General features: G+C 29.9%; 2 protein-coding genes across 2 annotated transcripts; one reads left to right on the forward strand and one right to left on the reverse strand.

The window, feature by feature from the left end:
* The first annotated feature begins 614 nt into the window (after positions 1-614).
* Positions 615-10,848, forward strand: LOC113860726 (alcohol dehydrogenase-like 4). Its single transcript, XM_027493228.1, has 10 exons — positions 615-740; positions 818-954; positions 1,077-1,126; positions 1,233-1,567; positions 4,133-4,215; positions 8,399-8,474; positions 9,740-9,801; positions 9,888-9,983; positions 10,179-10,340; positions 10,493-10,848. The coding sequence occupies exons 1-10, from the start codon at positions 662-664 to the stop codon at positions 10,601-10,603; spliced, it is 1,191 nt and encodes a 396-aa protein (XP_027349029.1). The 5' UTR covers positions 615-661; the 3' UTR covers positions 10,604-10,848.
* Positions 10,849-10,935: 87 nt separating this feature from the next.
* LOC113860727 (thylakoid ADP,ATP carrier protein, chloroplastic-like) lies at positions 10,936-15,417 on the reverse strand. Its single transcript, XM_027493229.1, has 10 exons — positions 15,032-15,417; positions 14,433-14,489; positions 13,440-13,502; positions 13,281-13,337; positions 13,117-13,200; positions 12,840-12,908; positions 12,654-12,766; positions 12,397-12,566; positions 11,538-11,616; positions 10,936-11,384 (listed from the first exon to the last, which is right to left on the reverse strand). Exons 1-10 carry the CDS (start codon positions 15,392-15,394, stop codon positions 11,270-11,272), a joined length of 1,170 nt encoding a protein of 389 aa, XP_027349030.1. The 5' UTR covers positions 15,395-15,417; the 3' UTR covers positions 10,936-11,269.
* Between the last annotated feature and the right edge of the window lie 8,048 nt (positions 15,418-23,465).

The raw sequence follows: 23,465 nt of genomic DNA on the forward strand, positions 1-23,465 counted from the left end.
AAATACTAGTGATTTTCATGTGCACTCATTGGTATAATTAAATAAAATATTTTTAAAATAAATAATTATAAATATATTGTATGAGTATTTTAAATTTAATTAATTTGATAAATTTAAAACAGGATAAATTTTGTACTTGTTAAGAATAAACACTTTATTGTTTTTAAAAAATTTAAATAATATTTGACTTGATGAAAAAAAATCATCTCCTAAAAGTGCACTCGTTTGTGAGAGCTTCTACTAATAATTTATTTTATACATTAGATAAATTTAATTTATAAATTATATTTATCTAAAAAAATTATAGTTAGCCTTAGGAAAGAAAATGAACTCGTTAAGAAAAAAATAATTTATTGGGAGAGATCAACCTTAAGTATTCATATTCATAGTTCATGTTCCACGACTCAATCAACTAACTAATCAATAAGACTTCTAAAGCTTGATCAATTTTGAAAATAGAATTTTTAAACGAAAGTCAATTATTTTAAAATCAATTTTATCCTCACCAATCTAAATCGAACACATATTCACTCTCTACTATTAAATTGCTTTTCTGAAGGGCGTTTGTTCAGTTAAATGAACCATAAATTTGCTTTGTCATCTTCTTAAAAGCTAGTGCTAGAAAGAAAAAAAGTATCACAGAACAAGTTAGAAGAAGAACATGACAGGTTCAGAAGCAGTAAATGGGACATTGAACTTGAAGCCAACTGAGACAAAGGGAAAGACCATTAAGTGCAAAGGTTAGTATCTCACACATCATTATCATCATCATCATCATCATCATGATGCATCTAATTGAATATGATGGATGTATTAGCCGCCGTGGCATATGGTCCGGGAGAGCCATTTGTGGTGGAACAAATCCTTGTTCATCCTCCTCAAAAGATGGAGGTTCGAATCAAAATCCTCTATACTTCTATTTGTCACACCGATCTTAGCGCTTGGAAAGCCGAGGTATGTCAATATAAACAATTCAATATTAATTTTTCATGTAGCCTATGATCCCTTCACCATGTTATTAAAAGTTGTCTCATAGTTTTTTAAATTTCTTCTTTCCTTGTTATGATCAACAACAGAACGAGTCTCAGCGTGCATATCCTCGGATTTTAGGCCATGAAGCATCCGGGTAAGGCATTAAAGAAAAGGACAAAAGTTATCATATATTCTGTTAATATAGGGAGAAGGACAAAATGTTATGATTGTGAGAAAACTAAGATGAATTGAAATTGCAGGATTGTGGAGAGTGTGGGGGAAGGGGTGAGTGACATTGAGGAAGGGGATACGGTGGTGCCAATATTCAATGGGGAGTGTGGTGAGTGTTCATATTGCAAGTGTGACCAAACCAACATGTGTGAGAGGTTTGGGGTGAACCCCATGAAGAAGGTGATGGAAAGTGATGGCACAAGCAGGTTCTCTAACATCAATGCCAAACCCATTTTCCATTTCTTGAACACTTCCACTTTCTCAGAGTACACGGTCGTTGACTCAGCCTGCGTGGTCAAACTTCACCCCCACCCCACCCTCAGCCTCAAAACCCTCACCTTGCTCAGCTGCGGGGTATCCACAGGTCAGACTCAAACCCTTAACCTTTTATTACAACTTATATTATTTAATGTTATTGATATTATGATTTTTGATAAAGTTATTCTACGTTCTTAAACATATAGTAAAAAGTTGTTACTGAATCAAAAATTAAAAAATAATTTCATTTTACAAGACCATTTTCTCAAATCATATATATATATATGGAGATTTGCGCCTGAATTTATTAATATTTAAGAAAATAAAAGTAAAAGTTTGTATAAAAAATTTAATATAAAATATCATACATAATAAAAAAATAATTTAACCATGAATGAACCCGTTTCAGGATTTCATTGTCTCACTTTTTGTCTGGCATGGGAGGGTTTGTTTGTTTGCGTGTTGATTTTTCCATTTTCAACATTTACACGTTCCATGCTGTGTTTTGTGATCAATCCTCCTCACTCTTGAATTTTATTTAAGGGGTGTGACGCATTCTAATAGATATTTTATTCAAGGTTTTGTTGACTAAGTGCAGTTAATTAAAAAATTAATAAATTTTAAATGGTAACTTTTTTTATTGCAAACGTTAATACATACGAAAATTTATGAGTATGAATTTGTTTGTATCTTTGTTTAAAATTGTTTTTCGTCATTTTAGTTTTTTTCTCTTTTCAGAGAAATTGATTTAAAACGGAGATATTTACATTAAAATTCGTGTGTCCCATTATAATTTCCAAACAAACAGGTCATAGGGTGAATATATTAGAAATTTTCAAAGCAGAGAAAATTGACAAGGTCATTGTGGAATTTTTTTCAACTATAATGACATTTTAAGTGGAGCAATAAAAGTTGACTTGAAAAATTAGAACTTTCTTGAGATGAAAGCAACTATTGGTGTCAATGTTGTGTCTCTGACCTATTAATTAGAAAATGTCATTTTCTGAAAACTTTCTAGGGCAGCCAATATACCGCCAGAAAAGAGGGCACAGTTTGTCATTTGATCCAAAAAGAGAAAAGAAAAGAAAAAGAGTTCTGTGTGTGTGTTATTATACTACACTGACAATTTCAAACTTTCCCAGAAAAAAGCTTTTCTTTTATCGAAATTTTTTGTTTTATTATAATAAAAGCGCCAATGGAGTGGGCCACATACCACGTCCATTGCGTAACAATAATTTAAGGCCGTCAGAGGTCGGCCCGCTGTATTAATAATTTTTTTATCTATAGAATTACTTTAACTATTAATTTTATATTAATAAATAATAAAATTAATTAATTAAATTAAAAAATGTTAATATCCTTTAAGATATTATAAAAATTGCAGATATTAATTTAAAGAACATATGAAATACTTTTTTAAATTTACTGGTACACAGCAGATACTAATTTTTTTCCTTTTAAAAATAATCTTTTTAATTAATTTTAATTTTTCAAAAATATTTTATAACTTTAAGAAAAAATTATAATACTATAAAAATGAAATAATTAAATATACTTTTAAATTCTTACGTCTCGAGTAATATTTATATAACATTACTGCAGGAGCTAGAAGGATATATGTATTATGCATAAATTTAAATTTTGCGTTAATTTTTTTACATTTTCTTTTTCAATTCTCAATCACACTCTAACGATAAATTTTTTAATATATATTTAGATACGTGTATTAAAAAATATTAAATATATTGTATTAAATATTTTAAATTATCATAAAAGTATATATTAATATTTATAATTTTAAGATAATAAATATTTTTAATAAGAAATTATACATTTAACATTGGAACGTGTGCTTATAAATACAGATTGAAAGAACAATTTATAATATTTAATAGCTTTATTTTTATTATTATTTTATTAAATTAATAATTAGTTTTTATGTTTTTTAAAATAATTAACGTGTCTTTCTTTGATTCTTCGTTTTTCTTCTCAAAATAATAGAATGAACGAGGCGTATGATATAATAAATAAATTACAATTAAAATTAAAATATTGATTGTTTTCTTCATTTTTGTACAAAATATTAAATAAACAAAGAAAAAAATAGTTCCAATCAAAACATATAAATTGTTGTTATTATTATCATAGCAGAGATTTGAGGAATAAGTATTTTAAATTTATTCCATTTACAATTTTTGTAAACATTGAGTTTTAATAAATTGAAAGTTTCATTGAATAAATAATTTTATCAAATTTTATATAACTTAAAAGTCAAACAATATTTTATTAATTAACTTTGTTTTAAAACACAACAGATTTTTAAAATATTAGTGTGTCAATTACAAAATTAAATATTAAATATTTAATCAATTAAATTTTAATATATAATTATTAAGATAATATTATATGATTTAACAGTTAAATTTATATTTTATATAACATTATAATTGAAATAAGTGTATAAAACACATTTTTTTAGAATAAAGTAGATCTCCTTATTGTTTTTATTTGTTAAAAGTATATATTGAGAGTGCTTGTGAGAGATTTGGATTCATGAAAATGTCACCATTTAAATATTGCGTCTATGACTTGAATTGAATCTTGATAAGGTGTCGGTTGTGTGACATAATTGTGATGTGGCTGGGAATTATTGAAACTGAATTAAATATAGGGGTTGGAGCTGCATGGAATACAGCAAATGTACATTCTGGTTCCTCTGTGGCTGTCTTTGGGTTAGGAGCTGTTGGGCTCGCTGTAAGTTTATTCATTTATATATTCCTCTGTTCATCTTATTCTTTCTTTTCATTTTAAAAATTTTAAACTTCATATTCTGTTTAAAACATCATTCATGAGTTACTTTTAAAATAACAACTGAAAATAGTAAAAATAAAAATAAAAATAACAACTGAATAAATAGCTCTTGAGAGCAGTCAATTAAAAAATAACAATAACTTTTTAATTAAAGATTATAACGTTATTAATGGATTAAAACCTTTGATTTTTAATAATAATAAAATAATTATGTATTAAATAAGTTGATTAATTCTAATAAACAATATGATTTACTTTTTATAAGTAAAAATTAAAATAAAAGTTGCTAAAAATAGCTTTAAACAACTTTATCTTGTTATAGTTTGTTATATTTTTTGAATTTTTTAATCTAATGCATATGCAATTCAATTTTATATAGTGATGCAACATTTTAAAAATTAAAAAAGATATCAATCTGATTCAATTTTCTACGTGATATTAGTTTGCCAATAGCTTCACTGCCAATTCGATTCATTTCTTTCTAATTTATGGCTGGCACTAACATTACTTTCCCTGCCTTTTCTAAATCATTCCTTGTCCTCAATGCTTCTATCACTTTCAAACTGTCTCACTCTAATTTTCGAGCATGGAAATGTTAGGTGACCACTCTCCTCTCCGGTATCCAGGTCATGAGCCACATAGATGGAACTACACCATCTCAACCTTCCACTATTGTTCGTGCTAGTTCTACTATTTTCAATTCCGACTACACTTCTTAGTTTACCATTGATCAACTAATTATTAATCTTCTCATTGCTTCCATGATAGTTTTTCTTTTGCCTCTTATAAGATTGCCCCATCTCTATAAGTTGTCATCGAAGCTCAGTTTGCCAACACTTATCGCTGTCATGTTATGATGAACTAACTTCAACGTTACATTAAGGGAGATAGATCAATCACTGATTATCTATCCTCAGCGAAAAGGCTTGCAGATGAACTTGCTGTCATTGATAAATCTTTCTCAGATGACGATGTTGCACTTCAATCTACACACGTGAACATCCTTTCACTTTTAAAGAACTTCACAGTCATTTATTTGCCTATAATGAATACCTCAAGTCGCAAAACTACTCAATGTGATGTGCAAGTTCCAATTGCCAACTTTGTCCACAGATTTCCCTTTCATCAACAACACCCCTCTAAATAGTCTTCTTCCAACACCAAAATATGGACATGACAATTCTTTCTCTCAACCTACTCAACCTACCTATGGATGCATCTTCTCTTTGTGTGGTCTACCTAGTACTTTTACTAGAAAAAAATCGTGGCTTCTCTTCATGTGGTAATAGACCTCTACCACGGTGTCAGTATTGCTCCCTCCTCCATCACATAGCAAAATATTGTCATCAAATCTTACAACTCAATCAACCACCACCAATTAATTATTCTTTTGCCTCTTTTGCATCAACATCTAGCTGAGTGTTTTATAATAGTGCTAGTTATCATGTAACCATATATCTTAATAATTTACATCTCTATTTTGAATATGATAGCCCCGACGAGGTTCAAATTGGTGATGATACATGTTTGAAAATTTCAGGCATTGGTTCCTCTAAACTCCCTATTTTCACTACAATTTTTAACCTTCACACTGTTTTATGTGTTCCACATGCAAAACATAATGTAATCTTAATTTCAAAATTCAGTAAATCAAATAGAGTATATCTTGAATTTCACCCCTCTTTTTTCTGTGTGAAGAATTAAGCAATAGAGGCGATGTTGATGTTCAGTCCAGGTAGTGGTGATTTCTATCATGTTTGTCCAAAGTCTTCATTATCTTCTACTGCTCTATCATCTACATGTTCTCTTTCTTCAATTTGGCATGCTTATCTTTGTCATCCCTCCTTTAAAACACTCACTTAAATGCTGACAAGTTGTGACATCTCTAGAAACTTAGCCAATAACAATTTGTATTGAGTTTCTTGTCATCTTAATGAAAGTCATAAACTTCCTTTTTCTTTATCTTCCATTAAGACATGCTTTCCTTTAGAACTTATAAATAATGTCTTAAGTGAATAATGTCTCCTTTCTACGTATAATTGAAAATCAATCTCCTTTCTCTTGAGTAAATAATGTCTTTTTGCATAGTGCATTACATGAAGAGGTTTACATCTAACAACTTCCAGGATTCATTTGTCTAAAGAAGCCTCATCATGTGTGACGTCTAAAGAAATCAATGTATGGACTCAAGCAAGCATCAAGGGCTTGGTTCCATACCTTGCATTAGTTCCTACGTAATTATGGGTTTATTAACTCAAAGTTTGGTTCCTCTCTTTTTATTCTCAGAAACAACGATGCAATTCTATACATTCTTATATACGTATAAGACATAATAGTTACAAGGTGTTGAAGTAGTATCAACCCTTATTGGTTTATTTTTAAGCCAACATGAATACATTAGAGATCTTGTAGAAAGAACAAAAATGCATGAAGTCAGGTCTATTCTTATTTCGATGTCAACAAGTAATTCTCTTAGCAATGATGATGGTTTATCTACTATTGATAGCACATTTTACCCTAGCATAATTGGCAACCTTTAATAATTGTCAATGACTAGATCAGATATTGTTTTTTTGGTCAATAAATTGGCTCAATTTAGGCAATGACCTACTACCACCCATTTGACTGCTCTTACACGTCATTTTCAATATCTTAAATCTACTATTTTTCATATTCTAATGCTTCATACTCTCCTAGCATATAGCGATGTGGATTAGGTAGGCAATAAAGATAACTTCACTTCCACTTCTGATCATTTTATTTTTTATGAATCTAACTTAATTAATTTCATGGAAATCCTCCAAACAACATGTCGTTGCTCGATCATCCACAGAAGTTGAATATAGATCTTTAGCTAACTTCACTACAAAGCTCTCCTAGATTTGTTCTTTCTTTGCTAGCCTGGGTGTTATTATTTCCAAATCTCCATTACTTCTTTATGATAATTTGAGTGCTACTTACCTTATTTATAACTCAGTTTACCATAATCGCATGAAACACATCTCAATTGACATTTATTTTGTTCAAGACTACGAGAAAAACCTAAGTTTCATCACGTTTTACTATTGATTAACTAGTTGATTACTTAACCAAACTATTATTAAAGGCACATCACCAACATTTAAAAAATAAATTGATATTATTGACAGAATCCCAACGTTGGTAGACGTATTAGACCAATTAGTTAATTCAAATAAATAATATAATTTGATTCCTATAATTAATGATTAAAAAAAAGTTACTACAAATAACTTTATCTACTTTATCTAGTTATCATAGTCTGTTATTTAAGTTGTTATAAAGTTTAATAGTATAAATAAATATTCAAAAAATTAAAAATTAAATATAAAAGATTGTCTCTAACAATTTGTGATATAAGAGTTGCAAGTTTAACGTGGATATACCGGTAAATAATAATTCTAAATAATTTTTATATAAATCTTCTTAATTATCAAATAAAAAACTAATATTTTATATTTTTAGATATATAAAATAATCAATAAATTATTAAGAAGATAAATAAGAATATATAATGCTTAGCAGCAGCATCACAATTCCTAGGCCTGCGTTTTGCAATGACTTCGGCTGGTTTAACACTGCTTCCTTTTCTCCGCTGATTTAAATTTTTTCTGTAATGATGCAAAGGAAAAAACAAAATCTTCTGTGGGTTGCACGTATTAGGAGAGATGCTAATAAAATGTCTTTGCTTTTCCGGTGTCATATTATGTAGAAGTTTACGTAGAAGACTTTCCTTTTTCTATTTCATTACTTCTTTATCATGATGTAATATCCTACACCAACTAGCTTTAGTTAAATAATTTTTTTACCATTTTAGAAAAAAATAAAAGTACCCTTTGTCTTTCATGTTGTCTACATGTCTTCCACAGTTCCACTTTGTCGCAGAGTGTGTGATCATTCTAACCCCCACGTTTACTACTTGTCTTTCAATTGTTTAATTATTAATAATTAAAATTGAAATATTTAGTAAATATGTTATCATAAAAAATATGTAAATGAATTGTTTACTTGTCTTGGTCTGAATGAGATCCTATTTACTTTAAAACCCAATATATGAAACAAAACAAAATATAGGGGAGACACTCATTTTCATTTGGACTTGATCCAGGTTGCAGAAGGGGCACGAGCTAGGGGTGCATCCAAAATAATAGGCGTAGACATCAACCCTGACAAATTCATCAAAGGTAAATTTCCTCTCAATTGTTATTAGAGTTTCTGGAAACTAGTATTTTAAGAATATTAATTAAAAAATATTTAAATAAAATATTTTATTAAAAAGTATGTTCGAATGTATATTAAAAATAATGATGAGAATACATTAGTAATAATTTTATAAAAAAAAAGTTAGGACAAATTGCATTCACACTCCCAAGTTTTAACAAAGTTTTATCTATTTTCTTTTATTTTTACATTGACCTCTCCTACTTTTTATTATTGCAAAAAAAAAAGTTTAAGAGTTTTTGAGGATATACAGTGTTATAGTGTTACATAAGTTAAAAAATATTTGTGTTAAAAAAATAGAGAAGTACCAAATAATATTTCTTTACAACTTTATGGCTGTAATTTGTCATTTTTATTCCTTAATCTATACCTAAAGGTATCAGTTAGCATTTATCTTGGTATTAATTTTTGTCTTAATCTTTTTGATTGGTTTTGAAAGTTTGGATTAGTAGAAAAAAAAATTATAGCATAAGGCTAAATTGTATTTTATTCTCTAAGTTTAGGTTAAATTTTGATTTGGTCCTTTGACTCTTTTTTTTATTCAATTTAATCATTTAAGTTTAATCTTACTTTCACTTTAGTACTTTCAATTTAGGCTTCAAATTTTTATTTATATTTTTTTTGTGTTAAATCACTTTATCTTTCAATTTTTGTTGATTTAGAAGATATTTTGGTATTTAACGTATATATGAGTTCATAATGAGAATAATTAATAATAAAAATCATAGATGCATAAGATTTGAATAATAACAATGAATTGATAGTGATTATTAGGTATTTATAATGAAAACAAAAAAACCAAAATAAGCAATTGGTTTGAAATGATTTGAAGACAATTAAAGAGAATTTAATTGGTAATTTGAAAGTTTTGGACAATGATGTAACAATAAAATGCGTAAAAAATATAAAATAACAAATTCTTATCTAATATACTAAAAAAACTTTGATTAAGTTAAAATATGGAACAAAGTTAAATAATTATTTTGTCTTAAAAAAATAACTTAAAGAAATAAATAGAATCTAAAAAAGTTCAAGAATAAAAGTAAAACTTTAAAGATTAAATTTAGAGAACTAAATTGAATAGAATAGAAGTTAGATAACCAATTTTGTCTAGATTTAGAGGAGGAAAGGATTAATTTAGCAAAAACCTTATTGAAGCTAAACTCCAAAATGACTTTATAATTTCCATTCTAATGTGATATATTATTATACATTCTCTGTCCCGAAGCCCAAGCGATGGGAGTCACAGACTTCATAAATCCAAGCGATGAAGAGAAGCCAGTGTACGAGGTTGAAGTTTTCTGTCTCTATCCCCTCTTATTTCACAAAACAAAATACAAACATTTTCACCAACAAAGTAGTAAATTTATTCGCAGAGAATCAGAGAAATGACCGATGGCGGTGTACACTATAGTTTTGAATGTACTGGAAACTTGGACGTTCTAAGGGATGCCTTCTTGTCAGCGCATGAGGTATATTGCTATGTTCAACCTAGTTTTGCCCCTTATTTATGTTTCTAGTTTCATTGCCATAATATTTCAACCATGCTTCACGTAAACTTCCTCATTTGAAAGCAAATATCAATTTTAAACTCATTACTAAATATTTTACCAGTTAAAGTTTATTACCTTACACTTACAAATTTCATGTCAATTTTTGTGATGAAGGGTTGGGGATTGACTGTAGTATTGGGAATTCATCCATCACCAAGGTTACTTCCCATCCACCCAATGGAGCTCTTTGACGGTCGCAGAATTGTAGGATCAGTATTTGGAGGTTTCAAAGGGAAAAGTCAGTTGCCTCAATTTGCCACAGAATGTGGACATGGGGTAATGATCCTCAATACTTGCGATATTATTTTTCAAATACTAAAAAAGTATGTAAATGTATTTGATGAGTAAATAATGTTTATTCTTTTATAACAAATTAAGAAAACTAATGCATGGTCTAATATTTGTTATGGCGTTAATAAACTTCATAGGTGGTGAGGCTGGATAATTTCATCACTCACGAGTTACCCTTTGAGGAGATAAACAAAGCCTTCGATCTTTTGATTACTGGGAAATCACTGAGATGTCTTCTGCACTTGTGAGAAAAGAGCCCCTTTTGACTGGTTGTGATAATTCTGATAGGGCAGTCTCCCCATTTTCAAGATGATCTGTATTCTTCAGTGGGTGTATCTAAATATGGATATGTGATTTTTGGGAAGGGGTTTGGGTGATATTGAACGTTACTTACGCGTTGTTTTCTCGCTGTGGGAGTGTATAACCTACGAAAGAAAATAGTTTTAAGAATGCTGAATAGTGAGCAATACTGCTACCTTTTCTTTATTTATTTGCCCCCTATGAATAAACACTGTTCTATAATAGGTAGAGAACGAAATCAGAACCCCTAAAATACCACTATGCGTGAGATGTAATAGGTGGTGTGCAACGAAGAGTTTTTAATTGTGAATAAAAAACATTTGCTTATATTGCATCACCGAGTTAGGTAAGTAAAATATGCCCGAAAATTACAGCGAATAATGAATTCATCCAAAGAATATATAGCATTTACAGCGCACCTAATCAAACACGTAAATTCTACAAAATTTTCAGCCAACGGGGACAGAAACACTGGCAGACGGATAAATCATTGCTGCAGAAGAAAGGGGCTAAAGTAATTCCCACAAATAATGGATAGTTCTATAGGGAGTACTAATTCCACAAATTTTCAAGGAGCAAAACTGGGTAAAACAATATGAATCCGGAGTTCAGTATCATTGGTTGTTAATGTTCTTTTGTTTGTTCCGGTTTTCCTCCGCAATTGTTTGAAATTCTTTCTCACTAGCTGCAATTAGGCGCTTAACAATGTCATAAGTGGTAAGTTTGATGCTGCAGAGAGAAAATAAAAGGGATATATAAGAAAACAATGAGAAGTAAGCATAAAACTTACAGGTGTCAAATGGAAAATCTGGATAAGGTAAAGAATATAAGCATTGCTAAAAGGCAACACGGTCAACATATCATAATCTTATCAACAGGAACCTGCTGTTAGGTAGGGATTTAAGAGCATTGGGCACAAATCCTCGATACAAACCAGTAACTCCATCTCGTGCCACAATACCTGCATGAACAAAAGTATAAATTTGGTAATAATGCAATCTACAGAAGCATAAAAAATCAAAAAGTTCTCAATATTTAAATAAATTCCAGCATTATGGTCAGCCGATTTTAGTTTGAAAGGATTTGGTAGGAAAAAATTTAATTCATGCTTGTTCTTCACTGAACAAAGATGCAGAAAAACATCCAAAAACTAAAAGGACACTTGTTAACTGCATGCCTCAGAAAACAGCTACAAAGAGTTTCATCATATGTTACAATACAAAAGTTAAAATAAATTACCATTTTGCACCTTTCCAGCATTTCTAAATGTGTAAATACTACTGTGTTATATTTCAACCATGATATAAACATATTGGGTAACCTTCAATGAAAGTGTTGATTTCTCTCAATTCCCAAATATATATGGGATCACTTTACAGTGAAATGATCAACTTTATTGCTTTAATCAAATAGTTAATTATTTAGTTAAGAATGGGAAGATTCTGAACGTACTGTAATCAGTTATTATTCTACATTGTCCACTTAAAGGAATATTAAATTCAAGGCCAATAAGTTGACATAATTACTGCAGCTACAAACCCAATAACTGTGGGCCAAAGAATAAGATAAGAAACTACGTTACAATGCATTAGCCAGATTTTTAATATATTTCCCTCATAAACTTCTGAATTCTGATTTAAGAAAACCAATATGGTTTATTTGTCACTAATTTGCACATAAATCAAGTGTATGAGTGACTAAATATTGCTGATGCTAAAAAGTAAGCAGAAGTAACCCTCACCTGAAAGAGCATCTAATACTGTCTTATAAGGTGTGCCCTTCAATTGCATCTGTCTTCGCACAGTGTCCAAAGGATAGCAGGTAAGGGTAGCCAGAGATGCTGAAAGCACGGCTGTGAGTATAGATGTCTCAGTTCTCTTTTGATATTTCTCAGGCAATGACTTCTTTAGTCTATCATCCACAGAAAGTCAGGATGTTTCAATTTCAATGTCCAAGTCCATTGTGTATAGATTTTCTTAAAATATATACTGAACTTACAAGTCAAAAACACAAAAGTTCACTGCAATATAAGGGGCTATTGCAATAAGAGAAGGCCCCAGGCCATTGTAGAAAGATGCAAAGCCTTCCTCCCTTAGCATGCTCAAGGCAACCTGGAGAAGCCACAACATGGTTCATTTTCATAAAGGCAGATCTCGCACAAATACCAAACCAGTTCAATCATACCTCCGACATGGTTCGATAACCAGGTTCAACAGCTAATCGTAATCTCAGAACATCTAATGGGTACGTTATCTACATGCATATCAAAAATTAGATTCATAAACGGACAATTGGACAATAATAAAATAGATGAGCAGGAAATAAAGAGAGTAATTTACAAAAAGGAAATCGCTAACAGATATGAGATATCAACTGTATTATATAAAAATCTACAATAAAGTACAAGAACACAACAAACCGAAGAAAGTGGATGTCATGCCAGCTCTAATTTGTTACTTACAAAAGTGGATGTCATGCCAGCAAAAGCACCTGCTGCAAGTCTTCCCACAACAGAGAGCTCGCCATTCTCTCCCCTGAATATTTTCTGTGAATCCAAAAGTAGATATCAGACATGAACAGGTAATATTTGCTATTAGAACTTCTGATAAGATAGTTTGGGGCAACCTTATAAATTTCATAAGCAAAAAGCTGGACAGCACTATAAGGTATGACCCGAATCACCTGGAACATCAAAGAAGAAACACTAAAACAATGAAAATACTGGTCAATATTATGTGATTTTAATATAAAAATACCAATAAATTCTTTCCTGATTGTACTAACCTGGGGGAGGTTGCCCTTCCAGTAACCTTGAATGCCTTCTTCTTTCCCTATAAGTGTTATGGCCTGTAATTTATATCAAGGTAAGATCCAAAATAAAGTTTATCACAGTTTGACCAGAGCTTAGTGCATCTAAGAAGGGGAAAAAACAAGATCATCAAGCAAAAAGAAGAGGGGCTAATAAACAACATTAGCAATTAATGTGATATGTAAATATATATCCGTTGGTTTTTTACTGAACTCAGTGGCTTCACATGATACATTGCTGAACTCACCTAATGAGATAAGCCTTTGTTGTTGTTGTATGTAAATACAAATCCTTAATAACATGACCTAACTTTATTATTACTAAGTCGGAAGTCTTTACCCACAGAAATTGCCAATTTCCTTTGTACAAGATGGCCACAATTACAAGACAGCACTATTAAAGAAAACAGTCTAACCAAGTAACCAACTCCATAAATTATCAATTCCTAGCCAGCAACATGCAGATGAATACTTAAAACATTTGCAAATACAATTGTCACGCAACCACCTGGTTACACATTCAACTAAAAAGGTCTTTCACCAATTGGTAATAGATACGATATTTAATCAAGGCAATGGAGTCTAGCAAGAAGGTATAGAACTTCTTGACTACCTCTTGAAATTCCTTCTTTCTCACATCTCTTGTTTTTTTAATTTCAAGTTTGTTAGATATAGAAGCATTCATGTGTTTTAGTCGGACAGTTTTAGAATTTGAGATAATTGGTTTATGACGTGATTATGAAGCCACCGTGTCCATGTGGTCTAGAGTTTTGATCCTTGTTGCCACCATTCGTTAAATTTATGAAAGAGAGCGTGTTAAATTTCCGTGCAAAGTAGGGTGGGTCATATAGTTCACACTTCAAAAAACAATAAAATGTTGGGCGAGAAGCGTAAATGAAGTGGAAAAACAAAACCATTCAAAACTTTACAAATTACGATGGGAGTAAACTGAAAACCATTGAATGTTACCTCAATGAAACCCATTGCCTTCTTAGCACTATCTTGCCCAACCCGCACGCCATGAGTCTGCAATACATAAGGAGTGTTTGGATAGATTCATTACAAATTTCGTCTGCAATATATTTTGATTATAAGACTCTGCTTGGATTCTTTCTGTTTCCATCTTTTGTTGACGTATTTTCATTACGATCTTGTTCTCATTTTGTTTCATATTTCCAACATTTAGCATAGGAAACAGTCAGAACAACATTCCCTTGTTCTCAACATTTGACTAACAACATTTTGATTATAAAAAGTAAAATGGTCCTAATCCAAACATGCACGTACCATCAACTCGCAATAACAAGCAAGTTAAACTAAAAACTGTATATGCATAAAATATAAATGTGGAAAAATGCAAAAACATTTGAGAAAAAAAAATTCCATTTTTGGCCCACTGTTGTTATATAACTCTCTTGTGACAAATAACCTCATTTTCTTGGCTCCATTAAATGCTGCGTTTAATTTATAGTTTCAGTTAGCAAGTTGTTGAAGTTCAGTTAAATGTTCGGTGGGAGGTAGTTACCGTCAATTTCTATGTAAGAAAATAAAAGCGCCGTTATCCGCACCTGCATGAGGAGCTTGATACGGTCGAGCGGCGCAGTGACGGTCTTGGCGGCGGCGCCGGCGATGGCTCCGGCGGTGAAGAGGGCGGCGTCTCGGGGAACGATGGCGAAGGCGGCGAGGGGGTGCTTGAGGAGTTGGGACGGCGTAGGCATGAAATCGTGATGTAGTTTGGCTTCAGCCACTGAGACGGAGGCAAATTTACAGTCGGCGGCGGGGGTGGCGGAGAAAGTGAGGGTGGCGTTGTGGCGGAGACGGTGGTGAGGGTTGGGGTGAACGACGTCGTATTTGAGGTTGGGGATTTGGCGCCATGACAGTGTGGCTCTCTCTCTCTCCTCCCTGGTGGACATGGAATTGGAAATAGGCATTTTGAAGAGGCAGAGACGGGATAAGGCGCTGAAGAAAGAGGGTGGGTGGTGGGTTTAAAAACACTCACTCAAAAATTCAAAATATAAAATTATATATTACTATAAAAAAAAATATGGTAACTAAGATGATTTCTTGTAATAACGTCATGATAATTTATTTTTTATTAAATAATCTTTATTTTTACTCCCACTAATAATTTAATATTATTATAAATTTATCAAAATAGGCATTTAAATCAATTAATTATTTATTGTAATATTTTAAATCAATCAAATAACATTTATTAAATGTCAGTCTTAAAAGATTAAGTTTTTTATCATATAAATTAACTAGAATACAATACTGTAATATTTATTTTGATTATTTCAATCAATTAAATATTATACTTATTTTCAATACGTTTTTAATTTAAATATATAAAGGATTCACATTGTATATAAATTCTTTCATGTACGTTTTTTTTTTTTCAAAGTAATTGTTCAGTTTAGGGGGCCTAAGCAAACTTAAGGCCTGACAAGTTTGTCTAACCCTTTTATAACCATAATAAGCTTTCAATAAAATATCACCATTTCAAAACTATTAAGTTGTATACACTTTTGACTTATTAGCCATGAAGAACAGGGTTTGAAGCATACATTTCTCAGATCCCCCAGACAAGATTTTTGTGCTTTAGTTTTCAAGCTGAACTAACTCTGAGAGCAACAACACTATCAAATTAGATGATTGTTGAATTTTTCAAACTAGGAATATGGTTCCTTGTTGGGAGAAGAGAAAAGAGTCATCTGCATTTTCTCTGTACACGAAAACACTTATATGAAAAAGAAAAAATAAAAAAACCAAAAGAACACATAATTTTAATATAATTTGATATATTTTACTTATGTGCACAAATTCTCATTATAAATTATTATTTTATAATATTTATTGAGTAAAAATATAAATAATCTAATTTATAAGTTTTGGACCACCTTTTATTATTTTGTAATTTATTATTAAATAAAATTATAAATTATTTCATTTACAACTTTTAGACTAGCAAAATTACAAATTCTTGTATAACACAACTATCTAAATCTTTAATATCTCTAAAAGCTACATAAATAATATGGTGAAAAAAATAAATCTTTCTATTTTTAATTTTTTTTTGTATTTCCTTCTTCAAATTTTATGACATGAAACGCTGGTGAATAGTTCAATGTTCCTTTTAACAGTGTGGAGCCATTATTATTTGAGTAATCCATAAAGTTAAAAAATAATGTCTTTATAAAAGTTACGATCCTAACTTTTCTTTAACAATTTTTAGAATATTAACTTATCAATATCAACAAATCCAACATGATATTTATGCCACTAGAAGGAATAATTAAGTGGAACTTCAATGCTTCCTTGTAAGATTCTTTAAACAAGAAGCTCGATTTATATTGTTAAGACATTCAGCCATAGGCTATGGTGCCTTTCCTTCACTTTCTTTTATAGGTTTGAAAGAAAAAAAATGTTATGGCTGATTGTTGTATGTATCTCAAATGTGTAGAAACAAATTCTTTTCAAAGCTTTAGTATTTGAAATTATTGATAGCAAACTAGTGATTAGACTAATGATTAACCAAGTTAGAAAAAAGGAGAATAAAATTGAAGGCAAAAGTAGTGTATATCCATTGTAAGAGTGATGTTGAAAAAGAATTTTAAAGTTTTTTCTACAACTGGACAATCCTACCATGGTCATATAAAAAGTCCCAATGAGAGAAAAACTCAAAAGACAAAAACAAATTGGAATTATCTAAAGAAGAATATGTGAGAGATAAAAAGATTTGATGCATGCAAGGACTAGATTTGATGGAGAAATTTGAATTCTAAAGAATGAAAGAGTTTGAAACAATTAAAGTATAGTTAAATAGACTTCTTGACATAACTAATAAAATAAGATTACTAAGCACTGAGTTTTTTTATTCTAGAATTGTAAAAAAAGTTAAAAGATTTGAGACTATAATCACCACCTCAGAGAATATTAAGTACTCGTTTAAGATCACACTGATAAAACTTTTAAAAGCCTTACAAACACAATGATAGAGTAAGAAAGTGTTATTGAGAGAGGCTTATGTAATACCTTAATTTCATTTTTTAAATAAATAAATTTCACGATAAATAGGACTAATAATAATTTCATTGAAAGGGTTCTCAATACATAGTTTCAATAAAGTATTTTAAAATAAAAAGGGTAATAAGTTTGAGACAAAACAAATGCTACAGGACTAATTTAAATGCATCACATATTTCAAAAGTTTCTAAGTTCTACAGTAGTTCCATCCCTCCCGTTTACTGAACTTGATGTTGATCATCTTGGTCACTTGAAAAATAGATGTAAGGGTGAGTACTCTATACTATCACATACACACACAAGTATAGAGACTCACTTTGCACATTTCACAACAATCACTAATATAATAAAACCACATTTAAATAAGCATCAATCCATTCTTTTTAACAATGCGCACACATTTGCACATTAATTAACACACAGGTGCGCTCATTGCACCCTTAATCATTTATACATATACGTGCACTCACTGTACATTAGTCACACTCACTGTAACAATGTGATCACAGATTCCTAACGCTTTCAACTTCAGGAACTTACTCAGTTTTCACACCATGAATGGTTGCCGGATAGCCCCCACTCTACGGATACAATGTGTGCGATATTGAGCCTTCTAGCAAAAATGTTAGTCAGAAGTCGAGTCAGGAGGAGAGTGTGTGGTCTGTGATATACCCACGTTCACTGTTGGTGTCACCATCACTCTCTCTTCTCCAAAGTATTTCTATTGTCTCCATCTTCCGCACTTCTAGTATATCGCTAAACCATTTATAGTTTCCCAACATATTCAAACACAACCATCATGTCATTCACATGTATTTTCAATCATTTAACATTTTTCATTATCAACCAATGGCATGTCCACACAATTTCAACCACATTGTCAATTATATCATAATATTCACTTTCACACATGACACGTATGCCCACATTCAATCACATTACACTCAAACATCCAAATACATATCTTTCTACATTCTATCTAAATCACATTCCACTATCTAGCAACACAAAGGGATAGATTAGAGTCCTCATTTATCTTGGAATGAAGACCCAACACAATCTAAAGGTAGAAAATGTTTCTCACATGGTGCTTCATCTTAAATGCATGGAAAATCTCCATGAGAAATCAAGAAAACGAAGAAAGGGACGAAAGACCAAAACCTTAGCTTATAAAATTTACCTCCAAGCATCCCAAACACAAGATTAACCTTCAATATTGCTCATAAACGGCTTTGAAGGCAGTTTAATTGATGAAATACGGTTGGGAATTAAGAGAATCAAAAGAGATTTTAAAGAGAAAGATGGGAAATGAGTTTCCTGAATCCTAATCCCCTCAAATAACATAGGAGTCACGACACTCTTGCTGCAGCGAAGCCCTTTCTCGCTACAGCAAAAATATCAGAGGATTTTGCAGCTCATTTTCTACAGAATCTCACTACAGGAATAATGCAACAGGTGCAGTTCTCTCGCCCAGGGCCTTCTCGTTACACCGAGAACGCCCTTGCAGCACACACTTAACCTATTTCTCAATCAGTCCGAACATATCCTAATCCATAGTCAACATTCACATCACACACACACACAAATATATATATATATATATATATATATATATATTTCACATCATCATATATATCAATTGCACATTCAAAAAGAATTTCACAATTTATATTAAAATCAAAATAGATGACAAAACTCGGGACATTACAGCTTACATGTCACCTATCATCAAGGTGCGAGATACAAACAAAATTTTTATCCTTCATGTCATCATTGTGGAAAAAATGGTCATCCACCTTTCAACTGTTAGATGAGGCCTTATGAACAACGTAATAAATGCAACCACATGAGACATAAAGATGTTATATGCAAAAATAAAAATTAAAACTAATATAAAAGTTTAAGATCATCAAGAGGAAGAGAATTATTTGTTTGTTGTTACTTGCTTGTTAGACTTTAAATCAAACAAAAGTTGGCTAATTGATAGTGCTTGCATTAACCATATGACAAACAACAAGGAACTCTTTAGAGATTCGATGTTGACTAACATCACCAAAATCAAAATAGGAAATGATAATTTCATCTCAGTCAAAGGAAAAGGAACAATTGCAACAACAAGCTATTTAGGCACAAAATTAATTCATGACGTCCTTTTGATTATTAAAATTGACCAAATTACTTAATTGTTACAGATTTAAAGTTGTTTTTTCAAACATGCATTCTTTTATTAAAGGTGAAGTTGATCAAGATATTTTTAAAGTGAAAAAGAAAAATTTTACTCTAAATCCATTGGAAGAAGGAGCAAGCAACTTTCTAATGCAAAGAAAATATCACAACAATTCATCTTAATATTTAAGTGTTGAAAGTTAATTTTCTCATTTCTTGCATAGGATAAGTAAAGACATCTCAAGGAAAAATGGTAATTAGATATTTCAAAGGTATTTGTAACTCGAACATCAATTATAAGAAGAGTGAAAAATTCAAGATGATTGATTTCACTAAGAGTAATCAAGGTCAATTAATGATATGAAATTTTTTTTAGAACTAGTTACTTTGAAAAATACAAGATTCTTCTTGACAACAACAATTTCTGTTAGCAAATTTAAGTTGCAGAAAAAGAGTTTGTAATTTTTAAAGTAAGAAGAAGTGTTAACAATATGTTTTTGTAACTATTTTTTGTTGTTTTAGTTTATTATATAAATATCATAGCCAATAGGTAGTTCATTTATTTCATGAGTAAGTTAGTGTGTTAAAATCTTGGTTCCATATATAGTTAATTTTTGTTTTATTTGAATTATTATAAATGTTTCGCTACTATTGAATAAAGAGAGTTTATTCTACCAATGGGGGTTAATTTGAGTGGCAAGTGGCTCGGTATTGCTAAAGTAAGATCTTGAATTTGAGTCTTTGTGTATGTAAAAAATTTCCAACGATAGACTCACTCACCATATCCAAGTGCATGACCTGGGTTGGATTTGAATTAAACTGGATGGAAAACCAAAAAAAAAGAGTTTATTTCTTATTCATTCTTTTCATAATTTAAAGCATTTTTGCTTCTCTATTTTCTATTTTTGTGTCACAAAAACTAGTACCCTAACTGATATTTGACAAACAACAAATTCATATTTGACAAACAATAGTAAGTTAATTCATTCTTACTAGTTGAAGGGAAAAGCTACAATACGTATAAGCCTGAAAGAATCATAACAACTATACAAGTATGCAAAATATATGTTTAATTTAACATTCATGTATGTAAAAAAGAGTTATATATGGAAATTTTCTCTTATTTTGTTTGTCTAAATACTACATAGGAACTATAAAATTTTATTAAAGAGCCTATAACTAAAACTATGAATATGAATGATGATATTATTTCTAAAACTCCTCTAGAAATATAGAGACAACTTAAAAGAGAAGTGTCAAATATTTGAAAATTATTTACAAAATTTATTAAAGACAAATATAATATTGAAAAGGTTTTGTGCAATTATTGTGATGACACCGAGCATGCAATTGGTGAAAACTCTAAAACTAAAGAAATTCTTTACAAAAATTGGTAAAGAGATGGTATTAGGTAAAGAGATGGTATTGAAAAGAATTAACGTAGTTGGTGTGACAATGAGTATGCGATTAATAAAAATACTAAACCAAAAAAATTATAGACTTCATGGAAATTCTTGTATAAAAAATTAATGAAAATATCCATTTAAAATTTTTTGCTCAAAATAATGATTTGCCCTTCAATTTTGCTAATTATAAAGAAATTAGAGATTTAATGAACTATTTAAATCCTAATGTTGTAATTCAGTCTAAGATCATATTCATGTTGAATATTCATAAAATATATATATAAAAGATATGAATAAACATAAGAAAGTCATGTGTAAGATCCCAAACATAATGTATCTTACTTTTGATGGTTGTATAGAAACCATGACTTATATTTGTTTAACGACACATTTTGTTGAGGATTAGAAATTAATTAGTAAAATTCTCATTTCTTTCAAATGAAGTTTCACTTGTGTTGAATTAGAGGCTAATGTGTTTGATTACTTAAAGAAATAGATAATTGATAAGAAAAATTTCTTAATTACTTTAGACAATAACATACTAGGTATTTTGAAAATTCATTAGGTGCAAAATAGTTAATCAAATAGTTCAAGAGGATTTAAAATTTAGAGAGAGTGTTAAATATGTTAAAGGATAATTTAGATAATGATCATAAGTGTATATTTTAGAGTGTTTTTATGACTTATTTCTATATGATTGACAGGTACACTTGTCCACACAAATATATGGTTAGATTTAATGTTAACATAAACATTAACAATGGTTTAAGATTAGATATATCTATCACATGAAATTCTATGTATTTGATGCATGAAACTACAATTAGATACTAGAAAACTTTTGATATTTTTTGATTGGTTGATGAAAATTATAAATATTATCCTTTTTATAGAGAAAGGAAAGAAAATTTGTCAATTTTTAGAATCATTTTATGAAATTGCCCACATAATATTTAATTATTTATATCTAACTTCAAACTTGTATGTTTACAAAATTGTGTGCATTTTGAATGAAATATTTTTTTTAACAATAATGTTATAAAAATATGTCTTTCATAGTGTAAAGAAAGTTTGACAAATAGCGTAGAGCTTTTTAAGATTTTGACTCACAAAAATTAACTTTTTAAGTTATTATTAAAGTAAACTTGATTTTTCAGCTTCTAAAGATAAAGTTAAGAAATTTTCAAAATTAGAATTTTATATTTTTAGAAATAAGCTTGCAGAAAACAAATTAAGATTTAATTTTTGAAAATACCACTAGAAAAAAAAATTATTTTTAAAATAACTATTTTGGTGACTTTACGAATATATTTTCTGTCATTTAAAAGAAATACTAATGTTACATAAGGCACAAACTATTTTCACTATTTTTTGTTTAACTAAGTTTGTGTCATACCTAAAATTGGTGTTTCTTTTAAGTGCCACAAAATATATTTGTTGTGACTTTTAGTTGTCAAAATAGTTATTTTAGTTGACAGAATAATTGTTTCTAAAAATAGGTTTCCATAATTTTAAAATAATTGTTAGAATTATTAATTCTTTCAAGAATAAGTTTTTAAATTTAGGTTTTTACACTTTCAAAAATATGTTTAAGTGTAAAATCTTAATTGCATAAACTTATTTATGAAAGTGTAAAATCTAGTTCTAAAAATTTATTTCTAAAATGAATTAATAATTTTAAAAAATTAATTTCTTTTTTAGAAGAGCAGTGATTAATTACGTGTGCGATAAGCAAAAGTCAAACATATATATGTTTGTGTGTGTCAGTGTGCGAGTGATAATGTAATATTCATTTATCATTGTCTTTCGAGCAAAACAACACTCGTCAAAAACTGTGCTAAACTACTTATTTTTAATTGACCTATTTGCTCTTTTTATTATCTTTTTAAGAAAAATTTTAAAATAAAAAAATAATTTTAGAAATTTATTTGAAAAAATATTGGATTATTACAGAAGAAATTTTGAAAAAACATTCTTTTACTAGAATTTGAAAGAAAATGCAAAAAATAATTCCCCACAAATTCCAAAATGCATCGAATTCAAGGAAAACCTAAAATTTAACTTGTTTTTCGGTCCACAAAATTTAACTGGAATGGATTGTTCATTTTGATTGTGGGCTAAACATGGGCTTAGCCCATAAATTTACTTCATGGAACGGCCTGGTATTAGGCCGATTGACCCAAGTGTTGGGAGGAATCTTACATGGGTCAAGCAAGATTACAATACGACCTGCTTTTTTCTTTACCAACTGAAAAACACTTTTCCTCGTAAAAAGACAAAAGAAAATTGAGAAGAGAATCTCTCATTTCGTTATTGTGTGAAAATAATCATTTTTAAATAATAATTTTAAAAAATTCAGGACTATTTTTTAAAATATGTTTGGGAGCTAATTGAAAAAAAGATA

The sequence above is a fragment of the Abrus precatorius genome, unplaced genomic scaffold, assembly GCF_003935025.1.
Source record: "Abrus precatorius isolate BTA unplaced genomic scaffold, Abrus_2018 Scaffold3, whole genome shotgun sequence".
Taxonomy (NCBI): domain Eukaryota; kingdom Viridiplantae; phylum Streptophyta; class Magnoliopsida; order Fabales; family Fabaceae; genus Abrus; species Abrus precatorius.

What these genes read in the sequence shown, in the direction of transcription:
- LOC113860726 (XM_027493228.1), top strand. Translation starts at nt 662, where the DNA reads ATGACAGGTTCAGAAGCAGTAAATGGGACATTGAACTTGAAGCCAACT. An exon ending in AAAGACCATTAAGTGCAAAG is followed by an intron (nt 741 to 817) that starts GTTAGTATCTCA and finishes TGGATGTATTAG; the next exon opens with CCGCCGTGGCATATGGTCCG. An exon ending in CCTTCTTGTCAGCGCATGAG is followed by an intron (nt 9,984 to 10,178) that starts GTATATTGCTAT and finishes TTTGTGATGAAG; the next exon opens with GGTTGGGGATTGACTGTAGT.
- LOC113860727 (XM_027493229.1), bottom strand. Translation starts at nt 15,394, where the DNA reads ATGCCTATTTCCAATTCCATGTCCACCAGGGAGGAGAGAGAGAGAGCC. An exon ending in GTATCAAGCTCCTCATGCAG is followed by an intron (nt 14,490 to 15,031) that starts GTGCGGATAACG and finishes TATGTATTGCAG; the next exon opens with ACTCATGGCGTGCGGGTTGG. An exon ending in GGAAGGGCAACCTCCCCCAG is followed by an intron (nt 13,338 to 13,439) that starts GTTAGTACAATC and finishes TTGATGTTCCAG; the next exon opens with GTGATTCGGGTCATACCTTA.